The 21,827-nt window shown below is 56.7% G+C and overlaps 1 protein-coding gene across 1 annotated transcript; it reads right to left on the reverse strand.

The window, feature by feature from the left end:
* Positions 1-1,563: 1,563 nt before the first annotated feature.
* Positions 1,564-21,615, reverse strand: CCDC197 (coiled-coil domain containing 197). The gene is made up of 7 exons (XM_062181029.1): positions 21,521-21,615; positions 20,007-20,089; positions 19,065-19,243; positions 17,542-17,676; positions 14,144-14,260; positions 9,293-9,387; positions 1,564-1,831 (listed from the first exon to the last, which is right to left on the reverse strand). Exons 1-7 carry the CDS (start codon positions 21,613-21,615, stop codon positions 1,564-1,566), a joined length of 972 nt encoding a protein of 323 aa, XP_062037013.1.
* Between the last annotated feature and the right edge of the window lie 212 nt (positions 21,616-21,827).

A 21,827-nucleotide genomic window follows, 5' to 3' on the forward strand; every position in this document is an offset into this window, starting at 1 on the left:
TTGCTCTTCCCGCCCAGGTAGACGTGGAGCACCTGTCCCTCTCAGCCTGGCTCTCCTGCTCTCAGCACTCACCCTCTCACTGCTTGTTCACCTCCCAGGCGGCAGCGGCCTGCCTAGAATGTTCATGGAAAATCACTGGAAAGGGAAAGGTTAAAACCGGCCATTGACGGCGGGAAGAACCACAGAGGGGTCGGCGGGTGGTGCAGCAGGCTGAGCCACGGCCTGCAATGCTGGCTCGAGTCCCGGCTGCTCTACTTCTGGTCCAGCTCCCTGCTAATGCACCCGGGAAAGCAGCAGCAGAGGACCCGAGTGTCTGAGGCCCTGCCACCCACGTGCAGACCCAGCAGGATCCCGGCTCCCCACTCCTGGCCCAGCCCCAGCTGCTGCAGCCACCTGGAGAATGGGCCAGCAGGTGGAGGATCTTTCTCTCCGCCTGTCTCTCTCTCTGTCGTTCTGCCTGCCACTCTCTTTAGGTGAAAGGTTTGGTTTTTCGTTTCTAAGTGGAGATTTTTAGAAAGCACAGGAGTGAGAGATATTTAGGGGAGGGAGTTTCATTGCTTCATTCTTTTTTTTTTTTTTTAAGATTTTATTTATTTATTTGAAAGTCAGAGTTACAGAGAGAGAGAGAGGTCTTCCATCCACTGGTTCACTCCCCAAATGGCCACAATGGCTGGAGCTGCCTGCATCCGAAGCCAGGAGCCAGGAGCTTCGTCCGCATCTCCCATGTGGGTGCAGGGGCCCAAGGACTTGGACCGTCTTCTACTGCTTTCCCAGGCCACAGCAGAGAGCTGGATTGGAATAGGAGCAGCCAGGACTTGAATTGGTGCCCATATGGGATGCCGGCACTGCAGGCGGCGGCCTTACCCGCTATGCCACTGCGCCGGCCCCATTATTTATTCTTTTTTAAAAATTGTATTTATTTGAAAGGTAGAGAGACACAGAGAGATCATCCCTCAGTGCTTCACCCCCCAATCCCAATAGACAGGTCTGGGCCAGGATGAAGCCGGGGGCTGGGAACTCTATCCAGGGCTCCCGGAGGGCGGCAGGGCCCCAAGTGCCGAGTCATCACCTGCTGCCTCCTAGGCCGTGTGTTCACAGGAGCCAGAATCGGCAGAGAGACGGCTCCAACCCTGGCACCAGGATATGGGATGCAGGTGTTCCTAGCGGCGGCCCCACCGCTGTGCCCGTGCCGGTCCCCACCCATCATTCTGAGCGTATGAGGATGTGCCCCCCGGCCCCCACCCGTGCTCCCTGAAGGCCTCCCCTGTGCCAGGCCCCACACTGGGCACTGGGAAAGATGCCAAGACACCTTGTAGGGCAAAAATAACCATGCCAACGGCCAGGCAGCAACTTTTGAGGGGTGGGGGCTGTCAGGAGCCCCGTGGGAGGGCCTGGGGCGGGCGAGGCTGGGATGGCTTCCTGGAGGAGGTGAGACATGAAGTGGCCTGGGGAAGAGAGGGAGGGGCGACAGGGAACGCCTCCCCCATCCCGCCCACCCGGGTCCTGCAGCTGGAGCACTGCCCGATCCGACTGCCCGCTGGGCTGGCTGGGGCGCTGCTCCGCTCAGCTCACCGCAGAGGCCCGGGTGATGACAGCTGGTACCCCCGGCTGCTCGCTCTCGCAGGGTTGCTCACCAGGAAGGTGCCCGGCACACAGGAGCACCAGGGCAATGCTCTCCTTTTTGTGTTGCTCACCACCCAGTCGCGTCCCATCTCGGGGAATACTTGCTCCATCTGGAGGCCAATGACCCGAATTTGCATCCTGGCTCAGCCGCTTGGCCTGCTGTGTGACCTCAGACAGGCCGCTTGACCGCCCGAGCTGCAGCTTCCTCCTGGAGAAGGGAGTGAAGACAGCAGGGCGTCAGGCTCATGGGTGGGCACGGGGGACGCCGTGGCCTGCAAGCAGCGTTCCATGAGGGAGTTGCCGCGGCAGGGGACCGCCATGGCCCTAAGTCTCTCACACATCCATGGGTGCACCTGCTCATGCTGCCCTGGACACCCGCCCCGTGCCAGGCTCCCTCTCTTGGGCTCTGTGAGTTCAGCGTTTCGTGCACGACCGAATCACAGGAAGTCCATGCCGTGGCCAGCGAGGGGCGGGCGAGGCTGGACAGCAGATGGTGCCAGAGTCTTCCCCAGAAGCACCTGCAGGGCGCTTGAGACATCCTCATGGATGCCCTGGGCCAGGCTGGCACTGTGTGGCCTCCTGAGCCATGAGCGGGGCCGGGCAGAACCTCAGCCCCAGAGTGGGGGTGGGAGCAAAGGAGGGCGTGTCCAGCACCTTTCAGCAGGGGTCTCACAAGGGAGCCTCTTCCAGGGTTTTCCTGTGACCCCTGTCTGGCCAGCCTCCTACGTGGAGAGCAGGACTCAGATCAGACCCTAGCTCCAAGGCTGGAGACCAAGTGGGGCGCGCTCAGAGCAGGAGCCAGTGATCGCAGGGAGGGGCCCACGGGGGAACTATAGGAACCGGCCAGAGGCAGGGCCGAGAGCCTCAGGAGTCTCAGGTGGGTGATGGATGCGACCATCAGCCTGATTCTTGGGAATCCCAAAGGTTAGGGTCCCTGAGACACCAGAATTGGTTCCCATTTTTTAATAAAGCATTTTTGGTGATGGTAGCAGTTCAAGGCGTATCACAGAAACTCCTGGGGAACTGCGGTTCGTGGGGAGGGGCAGGGCGGGGCTCCCCGCCCCTCTCCCCCCACCTCCCAGCATCCCTAGTGGCTGGGTGGGCAGGGTCCCCAGCCAGGGTGACTCTTGGGGAGGAGAGGGCGTGGAAGTTGAACAGGTGTGCAGGTGATCAGACAGCTGTTGGTGCGAGTGACAGACAGCCTCAACTGTCGCTGGCTCCAGGTGCCAGGGTTTATTTCTCTCTCCTGGGCCCGTGGGCTGGCCGAGGACCGGAGGATGCTGGGGCTCCCAGCTGCAGGTTGGTGTGCGTGCCTGCTCAGAGCCAAGCTCTGCAGGACAGCGTTTCAACCCTCTGCTGAGGTCACAATCCACTGACATCTTATTGGTCAAAGCAGGTCACATGGCCAAGCTGGAGTCAAGAGAGGGGGCGTGGCGAGTCAGGAGGAGGAGCCCTGGGACTGCTAATGCAGGCTACTGTATGGGGTTGGGGGCGGGGGTCACCTCTTTGCTGCTCGTCCTCGCTGGGGCCATGGTCGTCCCCCTTAGAAGCACGGCTTCGTGCACCGTTGGCTCCCACACCTGTGGCAGCCACACGTGCAGATTCAGCCAACCGTGCATAGAAAAGAGTCAGTGTGCTTGTTCCAGTCCCGGCTGCTCCTCTTCCGATCCAGCTCCCTGCTAATGGCCTGGGAAGGCAGTGGAGGATGGTGCATGTGCTTGGGCCCTGCACCCACGTGGGAGTCTTGGATGAAGCTCCTGGTTTTGGATCAGCCCAGCTCCGGCCATTTGGGGAGTGAACTAGGGATGGAAGACCTCTCTCTTTCTCTGTCTCTCCTTCTCTCTATAACTCTGCCTCACAAATAAATAAATCTTTAAAAAAAAAATCCACGTCCCGCATGGGAGCGCTTGATTCAGTCAGTCTGGCTGCTGACTGCAGTTTCCTGTCAGTGCCGAGCCCGGGAGGCAGCAGCGAAGACCCCAGGAACCGAGATCCTGACACCACGGGAGACCTGAGTCGAGTTCCTGGTTCCCTGGTTTGGCCTTTGTGGGCATCTGGGGAAGGAGCCGGTGGACGGAAGAACTATATCCTTTCTCTTTCTCTGCTTCTCAAATTCCAAAGAATGCATCTGTGTTGAAAACATACAGACTTCTCTCTCTGGGTACTGTTTCCTAAATGAGATGGGCTGCTGGCTAGTTACACAGCAAGCACGGTGTGTCGGCTATTCTCAGTAATCCAGACATGAGCTAAAGTCTCCAGGAGGGTGTCTGGGCTTGGTGCACCTGTTGCTCCCTTCTCTATAAGGGATTTGGGCCTACAGGGTCTACACAGAGTTCATGGGAGGTTCTGGACACAACCCACACAGGTACCAAGGGACAACTGTGTTTCCTTTCATGCTTCTTATTCATAATTTTTATTAAATTAATATTTTTGAGCTACACACACACACGCATAGAGAGAGAGAGAGAGCTCCTTTTTTTTTTTTTTTAAAGGTTTATTTATTTATTTGAAAGGCAGAGTTACAGAGAAGCACAGGCAGAGAGAGAGAGAAAGAGAGAGAGGGAGAGAGAGATAGATCTTCCATCTGCTGGTTCACTCCCCAAGTGGCCACAACAGCTGGAGCTGGCCAATCCAAAGCCAGGAGCCAGGAGCTTCTTCCGGGTCTCCCACGTGGGTGCAGGGGCCCAAGAACCTGAACCATCTTCCACTGCTTTCCCAGGAGCATTAGCTGGGAGCTGGATTGGAAGTGGAGCAGCTGGGACTCGAACTGGCTCCCATATGTGATCCAGCACTGCAGGTGGTGGCTTTACCCGCTATGCCACAGCACTGGCCCCAGAGAGCTCCCTCTATTGGTTCACTCCCCAAATGCCTGCCATGGTCCAGGCTGGGAATTCAGCCCAAACCTCCCATGTGGGTGGCAGGGACACGACTACTCCAGCCATTACCGGTTGCCTCCCGCGGTCTGTACTGGCAGGGAGCTGAAATCCGAAGTGGAGCTCGGACTCAAATCCAGGCATTGCACCAGTGTCGCAACACCCAGGCCAAATGCCGCCCCAGGTTTTATTTTTTTAAGCCCTCTGCTTTTTTTCCCACTTAACTTTACACCCTATAAATCTGTTGGCTTACATTAAGCATTTTTATAATATTGTTATTTACAAGTATCTTGTAAATATTGTACATTACATATTAAACATATTAATAGCTGCAGAATCATAAGATCAGGCAGTGCTGACAAAATTTACTGAACTCTTCCTCTGGGATGTTTAGATTTTTCCAATCTGGTCTTCTAGGGAAAACGAATGTGACACACGTCTTTGTCCAGAAATCTATTGGCACCTGTCCTGGGCATTCTTGCTTCTGCCTGGCCAGCACCAGGGCCCCCCCTCTGGCTGGTTTCCCTTGGGGGAACCATATCTCCCCTTCTCTCTATCCATGAAGTGTGTGTGGCACCCACCACGGACACGGAGGACGTCCACCAGCCACGAACGATTCCACCTCTGGAGCACTCACAAAGTGGCCCCGGGCCTGGCCAATCAGAGCCTGGGATCCGCTTAGTTACAGAGAAGGGCTCCGGAATGGACGTGGCGCCTGGGGCTGGCCAGCACCATGGTGACATGGCTGAGGCACGCGCTGCACGGTGATCCAAGCAGAGGGACCCTGGGACTTGCCCCACAGCGGCTGTCTCTCTGCCTCAGCTTCAGGGGATCGGGCAGGAGGGTGCTGGCAGCTGTCTTGTTGGCGAGCCTGAAAATAAAGCCGAGGGCTAGGCGAGCGGATGGAGCCCAAAGATACACTGTCGGCTCCCGATGCAGCAGGGGCTCAAGCGAGAAGCCCCTGTCTTTCCAGTCGGAGAAGCCCAGGCCTTACTGTTTTAGCCTAGGTCAAGCGAGTTGGCCTCTGCCACGTGGAAACACATAGCTTGGGTTTTCTTAAGTTCCCGAGCCAGAGTCACTCAGCTGAGGGCCATCAACATTTTAAGACTTTTGAGACCTCGTATCTGATTGCTTTCCAGAGTGTGTGTGCAAACAGGGCGCAGGGCTAGAGAGCCCCAGACCTCCAGCACTCACTTTTTATCAAGGGGTAAAAATTATATGGTTGAAGTAACTGTCATGTTTACAGCTTGCTTTGTTTGGTGATTTGCTGGATACGAGCAGTTGCTGTCGTGTGTGTGTGTGTTCCTTGTAAGAACTCTTCGAGTAACAAAAATACTGATCCCTTTTCAATTCTCCACCATTTCCTGCAGCTTATTGTTGTTAGCAATTTGGATGCATTCTGCAGTTGATGCGTTGTCCGTCTTCACGCCGTCAAATAGCTTTTGGCTGCCACTGCTGTTGCTTCTTTTTTTCCAAAGCCCTCCCCTAAGAAAGACAGGGAAATACAGACCACGCCGTCCTTGTGCTAGATGCCCAGGAATTCTCACTCCATGATCTCACGGTTGTCTGCCTTGGAGTCACCTGGGGAGCTTGGAAAAAAATCCAGATTCTTAGGCCCCGCCCTAAAATCAGAATCTCTGAGCATCAAACCCTGGCTGTTTCTATTTTTTTTAAAGCAACTATCACAGATGATTTTATTTTGTTTTATTTTTAAAGATTTATTTATTTGAAAGTCAGAGTTACAGAGAGAGAGAGAGAGAGAGAGAGAGAGAGAGAGAGGTCTCCCCTCCACTGGTTCACTCCTCGATTGGCTGCAACGGCCAGAACTGAGCTGATCTGAAGCCAGGAGCCAGGAGCTTCTTCTGGGTCTCCCAGGTGGGTGTAGGGGCCCAAGGACTTGGGCCATCTTCTACTGCTTTCCCAGGCCATAGCCGAGAGCTGTATCAGAAGTGGAGCAGCCAGGTCTCGAACCGGCGCCTATATGGGATGCTGGCACTGCAGTCCAGGGCATTAACCTGCTGTGCCACAGCGCCGACCCCTATCACAGATGATTTTAATAAACACTAAGATTTAAACTTAGATTCACCACTCAGCCTGGGAAAAGCAGCAGAAGATGGCCCAAGTGCTTCAGCCCCTGGACCCAGGTGGGAGACCAGGAAGAAGCTCCTGGCTCCTAGCTTTGGCCTGGCTCAGCCCTGGCTGTTGTGGCCACTTGGGGAGTGAACCAGTGATGGAAGACCTCTCTCTTTCTCTCTCTAACTGACTTTCAAATAGATAAATAACTTTTTTTTAAAGCTACCACTCAGAGGAATTGGCTATCCCATGGTGTGTGGTATGGGGACCGTACAGTGCTGGGCTTGTCCCCAGCACCAGCCACTCACTGAGCGCCCGGCTTCTCCAGCAGGGTCTGGAGGAAGAACTCTCCATCTGAAGTTGCGCCAAGCTGGGCCTCGCTGGCAGGTAGTGAGCTCTCGGTCTCCGCAAGTGCCCCAGCCCTGGCCCTTGGTGTCTGGGCTCCTGGGGTGCAGCTGGGAGGACATTTCACGAGACACCCGAGGACTTTTGTCCTCCAAATACACTCAGCAGTCTCTCTCGGCTGCCACGGAGCCCAGGAGGAAAGTGCATTGAAGGTGCAGGGTCAGGCGGGAGGGAACTTCCTGTCTGGCAAAACATGAGGGCAGGACAAAGCCAAGCCTTCAAGTGCATAGTCATGCTGCTAACACCTGGTGACTGCTGTGTGCATCTTAGGGCCCCAGCCCCGCACAGGGGAAGCGGGGAGCTCCCGACAGACCCAGCTCCAGCAGGGAAGGCAGCTCGCTGGCCAGGCCACTGCCGCCCAGGCCTCTGTTCCAACCGTCCTCCTCCCCAGAGAGCCCTGCCAAGGCACAGCAGGTGCATGGCAGGCAGGCACAAGGGACAGAGGGACACAGAGCCCCGGCAGGCACAGCCTCGAAGCCAGAGAAATGTATCCTGGACCCAGGAGGCCGTGCTGTGTCTGGTGACTCCAGGAGGTGAGATGGGTAGAGCCATGCTCCCAGAACGCCAGGGCCCATCCTGTTTCAGCAGGGGGAACTGGTGGTCGAGACAGAGCTGTACCCAGCCTGGGCAGGGCGGGGGTGGGGGGAGGGTCTGCCATTATTCTAAAGTGGCCGTTCTCAAAGTGTACTCCTTGGCCCAGCAGCACCAGCGTCACCTGGGACTTGGAAACCACACAAGTTGTTCTGCTCGGAAGCTCTGGAAGTGACCCAGCTCGTGTGGCCACCGACCCCGGCTACACAGTCACTGGGACCGCCCCTGCCTGAGGCTCTGCACGGGGAAGGTGGATGGGTGGGGACTGCAGCTCTCCTGGGAGACAGCAGGCGAAACGGGGCCTGAGGGCGCTCCCCGTGCCTGGCCTCTGGACCCAGTCGCAACCCCGCGGGGGCCTCAGCCACCTTCTGTTTGCCCAGCAGGAAGTCTCTCCCTCCCGGTTCCGTCTGTAAAGCACTCAGCAGAGCAGGCCCCACTCGCCTCCTTCCTCAAGTTCAGCTTCCTAATCAATGCCCAAGCCCCCGCCCCCTCTGAGCCTCTGTCCCCGCCCCCCTTGGTGTTATTGACAGAATCACTGCACCTTTCAAGTTCGTTTGCTGCTGTTCACAGCTCCATAGCTGCTCTTTATCTTATTTTTTTAAAGATGTATTTATTTTACTTGAAAATAAATTACTTGAAAATAAAGTTAAGAGGGAGATAGATAGATAGATAGATAGATGATAGATAGATAGATAGATAGATAGATGGATAATCTTCACTCTCCAAATGGCTACAACAGCCAGGACTGGACCAGGTTGAAGCCAGGAGCCTGGAATTCCATCTGGGTCTCCCACGTGGGCAGCAGGGGTCCAAGCCCTTGGGCCATCTTCCCTGGCTGCTTTCCCAGGCCGTTAGCAGGGAGCTGGATTGCAAGTGGAGCAGCTGGGACGTGAACCGGTGTCCATGTGGGTTTGCCAGTGGTGCAGGTGGCTGCTTTACCTGCTGCGCCACAGCGCCACAGCGCCACGCTCTTCACTTCAAGCCCTTACCTGGGTAAGCTGCAGATGTCACCCACAGGCCACAACAGAGCCAGGCCACGCTGCCCGCCGTGTAGACCAGGCTCCTCTGATGCTGACCTATGGACGCCAGGCTGGAGGAGGGCTCCCTCACACGTGCTCTCACCCGATTTTACAGGCAGGAATAATCAGCCGAGCCCCGAGAGGGCTCCCCAAGGGAGCCATTTCTCCCCAGCGGCCCAGAGGCCCTCGGTGGGCAGAATGCCCTGCTTGGTCTTCAGCCTCTGAAACAGGTCATTGGACACCTTCTAGATTCCGCGCCCCGGATGCCTGCCCAGTGTGTGTGGGGGCTGGGGGCTCCTTGCAGGGTGCCCCTGACTCGTGCGTCCCACAGCCCAGATCCTGGGATTTAGGAGTGTGTGGTCTCACCTGGGACCCAGGACCCTCCCCTCCTCCCTGCTGCTTCCGTCCTGGGCAAGCCCCACCTTGATCGCTGCTGATACCCCCAGGATGGGGAGCAAGACCCCCTCAGTCCCCAGCCCTCTCGCTGTCCCGACTCTCCCCCCCCCCCCCCCCCCGGGGGGATGGAGACGGCGCAGCAAGCAGGCCGAGGCGGTGAGGAGCTGGCTGTGTTGCTGCAGAGCCCGCAGGGCCTAGCCCGCTCAGCAGGGGCTGGAGCGCCCCGAGGTCTGGGCGCTGGGAAACGGGGCTCTGGGAGTTGGGTCCTGGCTGCCCGCGCCCCTCCTAAAGGACCTTGGGGAACTTCCGGGCCTGTGGCTCTTGAGGCTGTCCCCCGACCAGCACTCTCTGGGTTCCGCGAGCAGCGAGAGGATTCTCACCGTCTCCATCTTGTCCAGTATAAATTCCTACGGGGAAAGTTGGTCTCCGTCAGCCACAGCGCTCTGGGCCCTGGACGCCACGGCCCAGGGATCGAGACCCCATCCATGGTTGACCTGCGTCTGTTTTAAGTGGCACAGGGTGTGTGGCACAGGACACGGTGTCAATGCCACAGGTTGAGTGAGTTGTCTGAGGCTTGCAACCCACTGTGGTAGAACCGGGTGCCCAGGAGTTTAGATCCATCCCGAATGTGGCCTCCTGCCTCTTTTCACTTTTCCTCCAAGAAGCTCACCCTGACTGCCCCGAGATCACTTATTTCCCAAGGTCCAGGTGAACCTTAATCTCCTCCCACTTCCGCCTCTTTAGCCAAGTGCATTGGTGGTTTCTGAGTGACTGACAGATGTTGGCCCAGAGGCCTGATGCGGTAATTGTGGGAGACCCTCGGGACCTCATGACATCACCATGCACTGTCTTCCTTTTTCTTAGGAGGAAGTTGAAGCGAACACCCTGGGGCTGGTTAGACATACGTGGCCTTGCCCATCCCCTGTGCAGTGTGGATGGGCTGATGCCAACTGTGTGGACTTCAGTGTGACGGTGCCCCCAGAACTGTCACACAGCGTGCGGTTCCTCAGAAAGCTAAACACAGACGCACCCCATAACCAGGCACCCACTCCTGAGTCCGTGCCCAAGGGAAATGAGTCCGTCCTTGGAGAGACAGCTGTCCTGCTAACTGCAGGGCTAGTCTCAACAGCCAAGACCCGGAAACAGCCACCCGCTGACTTATCAACAGAGAACATGCGGTACGCGAGCACCACGGACAAAGGGTGACGTCTCATCGTTTGCAGAACGTGGATGGAACCGGGGGTAGTTATGTTAAGAGAAAAGAAGCCAAGCATAGGAGGCCATCATCACCTGGTCTCATTCCTGTCTGGAGTCTAAAACATCGGTTATCTTGGGCCCAGCGCTGTGGCATAGCTGGTAAACCTACCACAGTCAACACTGGCATCCCACAGGAGCGCGTGTCCTGGCTGCTCCACCTCTGATCCAGCTCCCTGCCAATGGCCTGGGACAAGCAGCAGCAGGTGAACCAAGTCTTTGGGCCCCTGCCACCTATGTGGGAGACCTGGATGAAGCTCCTGGCTTCAGCCTGGCCCAGCCAGTCCCAGCTGTTGTGGCCATTTGAGGAGTGAACCAATGGATGGAAGACCTCTCTCAATATTTCTCTCTGTCTGACTCTCCTTCTCTCTTATAACTCTGACTTTCAAATAAATAAGTGTTTTTAAAAATAGATGATCTCATAGAAGCTAAAAATCTAATAGTGGTTACCAGAGACGGGAGACAAAGTGGGGAGGGAGGAACTAGGACAGGTTGATTGGCACATAGTAGTTTTTAGCTGTCTAGGAGTAAGAAGTTCAAGGGTTCGATTGCATGGGGGGAGGGGTGCCTACAGATAACGCACACTTAATGAAACCTAGAAGATAGGATTTGGGATGCTTTCACTAGAAAGAAATGCTACATGCTTGAAAGAATAGAGCATTTAGCACGATTGGATATGACACAACAGATATAGGTAACAGAGCATCACATTAGTGGCTGGTGTTGTGGCGTAGTGGGTAAAGCTGCCGCCTGCGATGTCAGCATCCCATATGGGCTCCGGTTTATGTCCCAGCTGCTCTGCTTCTGATCCAGCTCCCTGCTAATGCACCTGGGAAAAGCAGTGGGAGACCCAGAAGAAGCTCCTGGCTCCCGGCTCCCCTGGCCGCTGTGGCCATGTGGGGAGTGAACCAGTGGGTGGAACATCACTCTCTCTGTCTCTCCCTCTTTATCGGTAACTCTGCCTTTCAAATAAATATATATATATATATATATATTTTTTGACAGGCAGAGTGGACAGTGAGAAAGAGAGACAGAGAGAAAGGTCTTCCTTTGCCGTTGGTTCACCCTCCAATGGCCGCCGTGGCCAGCGCGCTGCGGCCGGCCCACCGCGCTGATCCGAAGCCAGGAGCCAGGTGCTTCTCCTGGTCTCCCATGGGGGTGCAGGGCCCAAGCACTTGGGCCATCCTCCACTGCACTCCCGGGCCACAGCAGAGAGCTGGCCTGGAAGAGGGGCAACCGGGACAGAATCCGGTGCCCCGACCGGGACTAGAACCCAGTGTGCCGGTGCCGCAAGGCGGAGGATTAGCCTGCTGAGCCGCGGTGCCGGCAATAAATATATTTTTTTTTTAAAAATCACATTATTCCCCACAAATATGTACTATTTTAATATATATACATATATATCTCAAGATTTTTTAAAATAATAATTTCAAATTCTTAAGTCAAATGAAAAAGAAATAAAAAATTCCTGCAAAGCTTTCTCAATGAAGACAGAGGTGCCGTGGAAGAGGAGCCGCTCGGCTGACTGGAATGGAATTGAGAGTCCAGAGTAGGCTTTCGTGTTATGGCCGATTGGCTTCTGACAAAGGTACCAAGACCGTGCAACAGGCAAACAACAGTTTGTGCAACAAACGGCGGCGTCCGCACAGCTGCCTGTCCTCACACAGAAGAAGGAAGTAGGGTCCCTGCTTCCCTCCGTATTCAAAAATTCACTGAAACAGACCCCAGGCCTGGCGAGTGGAGCTACATGTATGAACTTCTGCAAGAAAACATCGGTGTGAATGTTCGCGACCTTGGGTTAGGCAAGGCTGTCTTAGGACATCGAAGTCCAAGCAAACGAAAGCAAGCAAAGGCCAAATGTGGGATTTCATCAGAACCGTAACCGGCTGTGCTCAAAGGGCATCCTTAAAGGGACAGGCATCGTGGAACAGAGGTGAAGCCGGGGCCTGCGAAACCCGCAGCCCATATTGGAGTCCTGGGACGGATGCCTGTCTTGGCTCTGACCCGAGAGGCCGCAGGGGTGGCTCTAGCGCTCGGGTCCCTGCTGGACCTGGGGGAGACCTGGATGGAGGTCCTGGCTTCTGGCTCAGCCTGGCCCGGCCCTGGCTGCTGTGGGCAGAGGGGAGTGAACGAGTGAATGGGAGATTTGTTTCCCTCCCTCCCTCTGTCACATTGCTTTTCAATAACAAACACACTTGTAAAAGGGACACCATCGAGAAATAAGCTAACCCCCAGAATGGGAGGAAATACTGTGAAAACAGGTGTTTGGTAACAGAGAACTATCCAGAGCATCAAACAGATGCTCTCAACTCCATCATAAAAAGACAAATTCTCCCATTTTAGAACGGGGCCAAGGCTGGTGTGGACATCTCTCCAAAGAGGAGATGCAGCCGGCCGGCAAGCACATGGGACATCCTCCACCCCACCAGCCATGGGGAATGCAGGTCCGTGCCACAGTGGGGTGCCACTGCACTGGGGTGGCTAAACCACAAGACAGACAACACCAAGTGTTGACCAGATGTGGAGCCATTAGAACCCTCGCAACGCGACCGGGGGATGTGAATGTGTCAGCCACTTTGGGAAACAGTCTGGCAGTTCCTGAAAACATTGCACACAGATGTCACGTGGCTCCACCGTCCCACTCCCAGGTGTGTTCCCAAGAGAACTGAGAGCATATGTCTGCACAAAAACCTGCACGGGAATGTTCATAGCGACACTCCCGACTGCCTCCAAGTGGGTCCACCAGGTGGTTTGTATCCTCACCAGGAAACATCACTCAGCCCTCAAAAAGAACAAAACACCCACTCGCTCTACAACGTGGATGCGCCTTGCAAACACACTACATATAAGAGAATCAGATGCAAGGTGTATCTTTTGGGGGCAGTGAGAATGTTCTGGAATAGAGAGTAGTGATGCCTGCAATTCTGATTACCCTGGAGTACGCACATTAAAAGGGTAAATTTCATGGTGTGTGAACATCTCTGGGAAGTTACTGTTTTAAGAGCACACATGCTCTGTTGCCACCTGAAGCCGTTGTTAATGACTGAGCAGGGGTCTGGTCCTGGTGGGGACAGTGAAGAGGGGACATGCGGCGGCCTCGGCCGGGCATCGGAAGTTTAAGTGTAGGACCCTGAGCTGAAGGCTCCTCAGCCACTGACACGCCCCCTCCAGGTGCACACGTGGTCGATGTGTGGCCGTTTCTCTGGTGTTTGTGTGCCTGTTTGCAGGTGTGTCTATTTCACGCACACGAGGGGCCTTCAGAAAGATCATGGAAATGCACGTTATGAAAATGCTATGCTTGGATTTCAAAATTCTTTGGCACCAAACTAAACATATTTAAATAATTTTTAACTTCTTAAAAAAATGTGTTTACTATCTAGAGGCAGAGAGATGGTAGTGGGGACCAGGGGTGGGGGACAGAGAGGCACACAGAGATCTTCCATCTGCTGGTTGACTCCCCCAATGTTTGCAGTGGCTGGGACCAGGCTGGGACAGAGCCAGGAGCCAGCAACTCAATCCAGGCCTCCCAGGTGGGTGGCAGGAGCCCCACTGCTCGAGCCATCGCTGCTGCATCCCAGGGCAGCTGGGGCAGGACTGAAACCCAGGCGCTCAGTCTGGGATGCAGGCATCGCAACAACTTCTAACCACGAGGCCAAACGCTTACCCGAAGATCAGTGGACCTTCAATTGCCTCTTCCACCTTCAGTAGTACTGTAGTTCACAACTCATATTGCACGTGGATGTGGGGTTGCAGGAGAAGACCCTCAGTGCCCCTACCACCCCAACACTCTCGCCCAGCGGTTGAGACTCACAGAGACCACGGAGGAGGGGGTTGGTAAGACCCAGGACTGGCTCAGGTCGGCGCTGGCCCCGGGGCAGCAGGGGCCCCACGGACCCCGTCTGTGCTCACCTTGATCAGCTCAAGCTGGGAGAAGAGGCCCACGCTCTTGGCCTCGCGGTGGGGGCTGGGGCGGCACCTCCGGGCCATACTGTCGATGAGCAGCTGCGCTGTGCTGAGCTGCTGGCTCTGCTGGGGGAGGGGCGGAGGCTCAGCCCTCTCCCTGGGGCCCTGGGGCCCAGGCCTGGAGCCTGGCCTGGACTCCACAGCCCCAGGGGCTTGGGGGAGGGAGGCTGGGCTAACTCCCTTTGAAGGGTTGCCCTGGCTGGAGACAGCTGTGGCCCTGGCTTGGGGGTGTGGAGGGACCCCATGTTCCTCACTTGGGCAGCACTGGGTCTGGACTTCAGGCCTCCAGGGCCATGGTCAGCTGTGGCAGCCTTGACTCTCTGCTTAGAAAGACCTGGAAGGGACTCTCTGAATGTGACCATTTTAGCCCTGCTAAGCCCTGTGGTTGGCGGTCAGCTGCCTCCAGACCCCAGCCCTTGTGTCTTCCAGACTCGGAGCCACAGGGCCCAGCCAGTCGGGGCTTCAGAAGGTCCTACAGTCAGTCAGTGACCGCAGCCCACCTGAGGGGAGTGTGCCTAGCACAGCTCTGCCCCTGGCCTTGGTCCCCGCGTGCTCACTGCAGTCCCTGAGGCCAGAAGAGCAGACGGTGCCTTGGCTGTGCTGAGACCCGGGCTGGGCCGGGACAGGGCAGCATGCAAGTCTGCCCGTGGACTTGGGCCGAGATGTGTTCCTTCTGAGCCTCACGTGCCCCACCTGCGGAATGGCTGTGGGGAGAACCCGGGGGCCAGGAGTGCCGCCTCCGCTCGGCCCGGTGCTAGCGTGGCCGGAACTGATCCGAGGCAGACGTGAGGATGAGAGAGTGCAGAGCACGGAGTTCCCTCCCTGCCAGCACGGATACTGGGCAAGGCCGGCTCAGCCCCCAGCAGAGCAGGGCCCCGGCACTGGTCCCGCGGATCCCTGCTCGGTCCTTACCTCTCGGCCTCAGTCTTCCCATCTGTAAAGGGGATCTGCCCAGCCTCAGAGAGCCTTCTAGAAACCACCAGCCGGAGAGGTGAGTCCTGTGTGCCTGTGTGTGTGTGTGTGGCTCTGTGTACCTGTGTCTTTATGTGTGTGTGTGCCTGTGTTTACCTGTGTCTTTATGTGTGTGTGTGGCTCTGTGTACTTGTGTCTTTATGTGTGTGTCTCTGTGTTTACCTGTGTCTTTATGTGTGTGTGTGCCTGTGTTTACCTGTGTCTGTGTGTGTGTGCCTGTGTTTACCTGTGTCTTTATGTGTGTGTGTGTCTCTGTGTTTACCTGTGTCTTTATGTGTGTGTGTGGCTCTGTGTACCTGTGTCTTTATGTGTGTGTGTATCTCTGTGTTTACCTGTGTCTTTATGTGTGTGTGTGCCTGTGTTTACCTGTGTCTGTGTGTGTGTGCCTGTGTTTTCCTGTGTCTTTATGTGTGTGTGTGGTGTGTGTGTACCTCTGTGTACCTGTGTCTTTATGTGTGTGTGTGTGCCTGTGTTTACCTGTGTCTTTATGTGTGTGTGTGGCTCTGTGTACCTGTGTCTTTATGTGTGTGTGTGTGCCTGTGTTTACCTGTGTCTTTATGTGTGTGTGTGGTGTGTGTGTGTCTCTGTGTTTACCTGTGTCTTTATGTGTGTGTGTGGCTCTGTGTACCTGTGTCTTTATGTGTGTGTGTGTCTCTGTGTTTACCTGTGTCTTTATGTGTGTGTGTGCCTGTGTTTACCTGTGTCTCTGTGTGTGTGTGCCTGTGTTTTCCTGTGTCTTTATGTGTGTGTGTGGTGTGTGTGTGCCTCTGTGTACCTGTGTCTTTATGTGTGTGTGTGTGCCTGTGTTTACCTGTGTCTTTATGTGTGTGTGTGCCTGTGTTTACCTGTGTCTTTATGTGTGTGTGCCTCTGTGTACCCGTGTCTTTATGTGTGTCTGTGGTATGTGTGTGTGCATGTCTGCCTCTGTGTTTACCTGTGTCTTTGTGTCTCTGTGTGTCCAAGTGTGTGTCTGTGTCTTCACGTCTGTGTCTTTACATGTGCGTGTGTGGGTTGTGTCTATGTCTTCATGTGTTCCTGTGTCTTTACATGTCAGTTGTGTGTCTGTATGTGTGTACCAGTGTGTTGTGTGTCATGTCTCTGTGTGTCCATGTGTATATGTGTCATATTGTGTGCCTGCGTCTTTACCTCTGTTTGTTGTGTGTCTTGTATTTATGTCTGTGTGTCTGTGTTTACTTGTGTCTTCATGTGTGTGTCTAGTGTGCGTGTGTATGTGTGTCTAAGTATATCTGTGACATCATGCGTATGTCTTTATGTGTGTGTGTCTGTTGTATGTATGGGTGTGGTCCATGTGTATGTGTGTGTCTGTGTCCATGTGTATTTGTGTCTCTACATGTGTGTTTGTTGTATGTCTGTATGTGTATCCATGTGTGTCTGTGTCTTGTCTACATGTGTTGGTTGTGTGTCTGTCTGTATATGTGTGTCTGTTGTGTGTCTCTCTGTGTGTCCATGTGTATTTGTGTCATCATGTGTGTCTGTGTCTTTACATGTGTTTGTTGTATGTCTGTATTTGTATCTGTGTGTCCATGTCTACTTGGTCTTTACATGTGTGTCTGTTGTGTGTCCAAGTGTACCTGTGCCATCAGTGTATGTCTTTACAAGTGTATCTGTTGTGTGTATGTGTTTGTCCATGTGTATCTGTGTCTTTACATGTGTGTGTCTGGTGTGTGTTTCTGTCTGTATGTGTGTCCATGTGTATCTGTGTTTTTCCATGTGTGTGTCTGTATGTGTGTCTGTGTCTACATGTGTGTGTCTATGTGGTGTGTGTCTGTGTCTATGTGTGATGGGAGTGAGGACAGCTGAGGAGGTAGCAGTCCCCAGCCTCCGCCCCACCCCGAGCCAGCAGCCTGGACTCACGTAGCGGCTCTGGGTGTGCGTCTGTGTCTACATGTGTGTGTCTGTGTCCATGTGTGTCTGTGTCTGTGTGTGGTGGGAGTGAGGCAGCAGTCCCGAGTCTCCGCCCCGCCCCGGGCCAGCAGCCTGGACTCACGCAGCAGCTCTGGGTATGCGTCTGTGTCTACATGTGTGTGTCTGTGTCCATGTGTGTCTGTGTTTTTCCACGTGTGTGTCTGTATGTGTGTGTCTACATGTGTGTGTCTATCTGGTGTGTGTCTGTGTCTATGTGTGATGGGAGTGAGGACAGCTGAGGAGGTAGCAGTCCCCAGCCTCCGCCCCACCCCGAGCCAGCAGCCTGGACTCACGCAGAGGCTCTGGGTGTGCGTCTGTGTCTACATGTGTGTGTCTGTGTCTACACGTGTGTGTCTGTGTCCATGTGTGTCTGTGTCTGTGTGTGGTGGGAGTGAGGCAGCAGTCCCCAGTCTCCGCCCCGCCCCGGGCCAGCAGCCTGGACTCACGCAGCGGCTCTGGGTGTGCGTCTGCGGGTCGCAGTCAGCATCTTCCTGGCAGGTGGTGCCGCGCCCCAGCAGTCGGCACTGCGCATGCTTGCGGTGACACTTCTTCTGCAGCTGGCAAAGCCGGATCTTGAGGCTCTGCAGGCAGAGGGGTGTGGTCTTGGGGAGCAAACCCTGCAGGGCATCGTCCTGGGCTGGGGCTGGGGCCCGGGAGCCCACTGCCCGCGGTGACTGAAGGCTGCAGGAGAGGCCGAAGGGGCACGTCCGCCGACTGGCTCCTCGGCACAGCCAGCGCACGAGGCCCGTGCCCCTCCAGCCTCAGGGGCCGCCGGGCTGCGGGGGGTTTGCGTGGTTCAAGCTGGCACCCTGCCCTGGGCGGGCCCTCGGGCGGACAGTCAGGAATCGCAGGGCGTGTGCAGGTGGCCTTGCCTCTCTGAGGGGCCCTTTGCTGCTGTTGGCAATGGAGAACAGCACAGGCAGGGCTCAGGTGCAAAACTCCAGGGGACCCCGAGAGGCTTGGTCGTAAGATGGACAGGATTTCCATGCAGTGTTTTTAAATCATCGAAGTGTGTGAAGAAAATTCCATGAGGACTAAATCAGAGTTTTAAGAGAAAATGGGATCCGACCCCACAGGTGCACAGTCCCCTTGTTGGCCCTCCCCTCGCCCTGGGCCTGGAGCTGTGGATTTAGAAAAGCAACGGGCCGGCGCCGTGGCTTAACAGGCTAATCCTCCACCTTGCGGTGCCGGCACACTGGGTTCTAGTCCCGGTTGGGACGCCGGATTCTATCCCGGTTGCCCCTCTTCCAGGCCAGCTCTCTGCTATGGCCCAGGAAGGCAGTGGAGGATGGCCCAAGTGCTTGGGCCCTGCACCCGCATGGGAGACCAGGAGAAGCACCTGGCTCCTGGCTTCGGATCAGCATGATGCGCCGGCCGCAGAGGCCATTGGAGGGTGAACCAACGGCAAAAAGGAAGACCTTTCTCTCTGTCTCTGTCTCTCACTATCCACTCTGCCTGTTAAAAAAAAGAAAAAAGAAAAAGAAAAGCAACGGAGTGATGTAGGTGTGCAGCGTCGCCACTAGGGGGCAGAGATTCTCCACCCCTTCCACCTGGCCCCGCGGGACCAGGATCCTGGAAGTTCCTCTCCAGTCCCCAGCAGCAGGTGGCTTCCTGATGCTCTGTCTTTGCCCAGGTGGGTTCCTCTGCCCGGAAGCCCCTCCCACCCCTACTGGCGACCAATCAGCTCGCAGCCCCCATTTTGCAGACGAAGAAACTGAGGCACAGAGAGGACACAAACCAGTCACGGGCCGGTCAGTGGCTGAGTTGGGATCTGAACCCCAGTCTGTCTGGACCCAGCCGCGGGGCTTCTCGGCAACACCAGCTGAGCCTCAGGAGTCAGCCAGCTGAAGGGGCACACCAGGAGAGGCGACCCCCGCCAGACCTTGGAGGGGCAGCCCGGTGTGCAGAGGAGGGGACCCGCTCCAGCTCCCGGGAGCCGGGGGGACGCCAGGCTTCGGGCGGCGCTTACCGGCATGAGAGCCCTGTGGCTGTCTTCCAGGGACCGCAGCCTCTGGTGCACGTCCCGGTTCATCTGGGAGAAGGCCTGCAGCCGCGCCTGGACGTCCTGCCTGGCCGACAGCAGCTGCCCGTAGTGCTCCACCAAGGCTTTCACCAGCGCCGTCTCGGGCTCCCCCGGGGCCTTGCAGCCTGGGGAGACAGGGCCGCGGGCATGGGTGGGCAGCTCCGCGGTGGGGGACGCTAACAGCACGGGTAGCAGACTAGCATAGAAATTAGGATAGGACACAACATAAAAACCGATAAAAACCCCATAAAACAAAACAAGCAAATCTGATTTCGATGCCCCCGTACTCTTTGTTAATGACAGCAAAACCGGACACAAAGCTAAAGACGAACAAAACGTAATCATCCCCAGGATGCACGGGGTGCGGCCCAGGGCCCCTTGGATGCCAAGGGGCTCACGTCCCCCAGAGACGGCGGGGAGATCTGTACGGACGTCACGCAGTGTCTCTGCACACTGTGCGCCACGGCTCGGCGACCCATCTTCCTAACGCAGCGGGAGCGCCGTGAGAGCAGTCCTTCCCCAGACTCGTGCAAGGGGTGGCGAGGAGCAAAGTCCACCTGCGGCTGGGGAAGTGGCAGACCCAGAGAGGCAGCGGAAGTGAGAATCGGAGGCCGGCGCTTCCCCGGTGACCGCTAAAGCCTGGGCCGCGCTCCGTGCTTATAGAAGGCGACTTCACCTAGTCCACCTGTTCCCATTGTACAGGTAAAGAAACCGAGCCCCGGGAACTCGCCGAGGCCAGGCCCTCAGCCACGGCAGACCAGCTCGGCACCGGGCCCTTCTCCACCACAGGGGGTCGGCCTCTGTGGGGCCCCATTCTGCAGGTGAGTAGTTTGAGGCCACAGGGCCCCAGAGAGGGAGGCTCTCCGAAGAGGCCGGGCTTGTACCTACCCGTGGGGATTTTCTCAAGCACCTGGATCAGGTAGTCTTCAAACACCTTGTGCTTCTCCACTTCTCTCTCCAGCTTCCTCTGTCTGTGGAGCCAGACGGGAGGGTGGGCAGGGCGTCGCGAAGCCCTCTCTTGGGGTCTCCTGCACACACCTGTGCCAGGCTGGCCCCTACCACCTTATCAGGTGGCCACTGAGCGAGCAGTCTCTCCACCCCCATGTTACTGGACAGCAAATTGAGCCCGAAACAGGAGGAGGGCTTGGGGGAAAGTGAAGGTCAGACCTTCCTGGTGCCAGGTCTCGGCGCCTGTCCTGGCTGCTGGGCAGGTGGCGGCTGAGGCCCCTCCCAGGAGAGACGCTCCTCCTCCTAGGGGGTGCCCCTGGCCGGTGCTTCACCTCTCAGCCCTGGGCTGTCTACACAGGGGGTGCCCAGCACTCAGCAGCGCTCAGGCTGAGCTCAGGGCCTCCACCCAGCCCCACGCGTGGCTCTCAGAGCAGTTCACAGGCGAGACCCTCAGGCACCTGCTCCGGGCCAGCCAAGGAGAACACAAAGGGCAGAGGGCAGAGAGGGCCTGGGCTGGCCGCCTGGCTGAGCCCACGCACCACCCTGGCGCCGACGGCGGCTGCCGTGGGGGTCTCTGGGGGACCACTGAGTGAGCCGGGCCAGGCGCTCAGCCTCCCTGGATCCCGTTTTCTCATCTGTTCAGTCCTGAAAAATGCAGGGAAATCATCTTTTCCACGTGGACACGGGCCCTGGGAGTCCCTGTGGTGCAAACCTCATCAGGCCCAGACATCGCCTGAGGACGTGATGGGAGGGCGGGGACTTCCCTGTGTAGCTCTGCTCACGGATGCGTGCCTTGTGGGTGGCCTGAAAGTTGGGGCAACCCTGGGTAGCATGAGGGCCAAAGGTCTCCACTTGGAGCCAGGGCACCAGGGCTGGCCTTGCAGCCGTGGTTAAACCACCTCTTGCAACACCCACAGCCCATAGCGGAGAGCCGGTTCCAGTCCCGGCTGCTCCGCTTCCAACCCAGCTTCCTGTTAATGCGCCTAGGAAAGCAGCAGCAGCCGGCCCAGGTGCTTGGGCCCCTGCACCCGCGTGGGAGACCCAGATGGAGCTCCAGGCTCTGAGCTTCAGCCTGAGCCAGTCCTGACTGTTGTGGGCATTTGGGGAGTGAACCAGCAGATGGACGATCTCTCTGTCTCTCCCCTCTGTCACTCTGCTTTTTAAATAAATGAGTTTGTTTGGTTTTGGTTTTTGTGTTTTTTTTTTAAGGAACCATGGCACCGACCTCGCAGACTGACTTCAGGGGCGGGGTGGGGGTAGCATGGGGAGGCCCCTCGCACCGCTCCCCACGGTGTGTAGACTCAGCCTGCAAAGTCGGGCTGAGGACCAAGGACACGGCCTCGCCTGTCATCCCTCCCCAGCCCCCACAACGGCATCTCCCCTGCCTGGGCCTCCCTGGGCTCAGTCTCAGTGGGGCTGGGGCGGGGACACAGCACGGTCGGGGACGCTCGTACTTAGCCTGCAGCTGTAAGAGCTCCTGCGCCAGCGCCTGCAGCTCCTCGTCCTCACTGTCGGGGTGGCTGCGGGCAGCTCCCCAACCTGCGTCCATGGCCGCCGGCTCTGCCCCTCCCTGGCCTGGGGCCCGGCAGGAGGGTCGCAGCTCCCAGAGCAATCACAGCAGCCACTTCGAATCCTCCGGAAAGTCCTCCGGAGCCAGGGCTCGCGTTCCCACTTCACAGAGAGACAGAGGCTCAGAGCGGGCAGTGGCCAGCTCAAGGTCAAACAGCAGGACTGGGTTTGAACTTGGGGCTCATGAAATCC

This window comes from Lepus europaeus, chromosome 22 (assembly GCF_033115175.1).
Source record: "Lepus europaeus isolate LE1 chromosome 22, mLepTim1.pri, whole genome shotgun sequence".
Taxonomy (NCBI): Eukaryota; Metazoa; Chordata; class Mammalia; order Lagomorpha; family Leporidae; genus Lepus; species Lepus europaeus.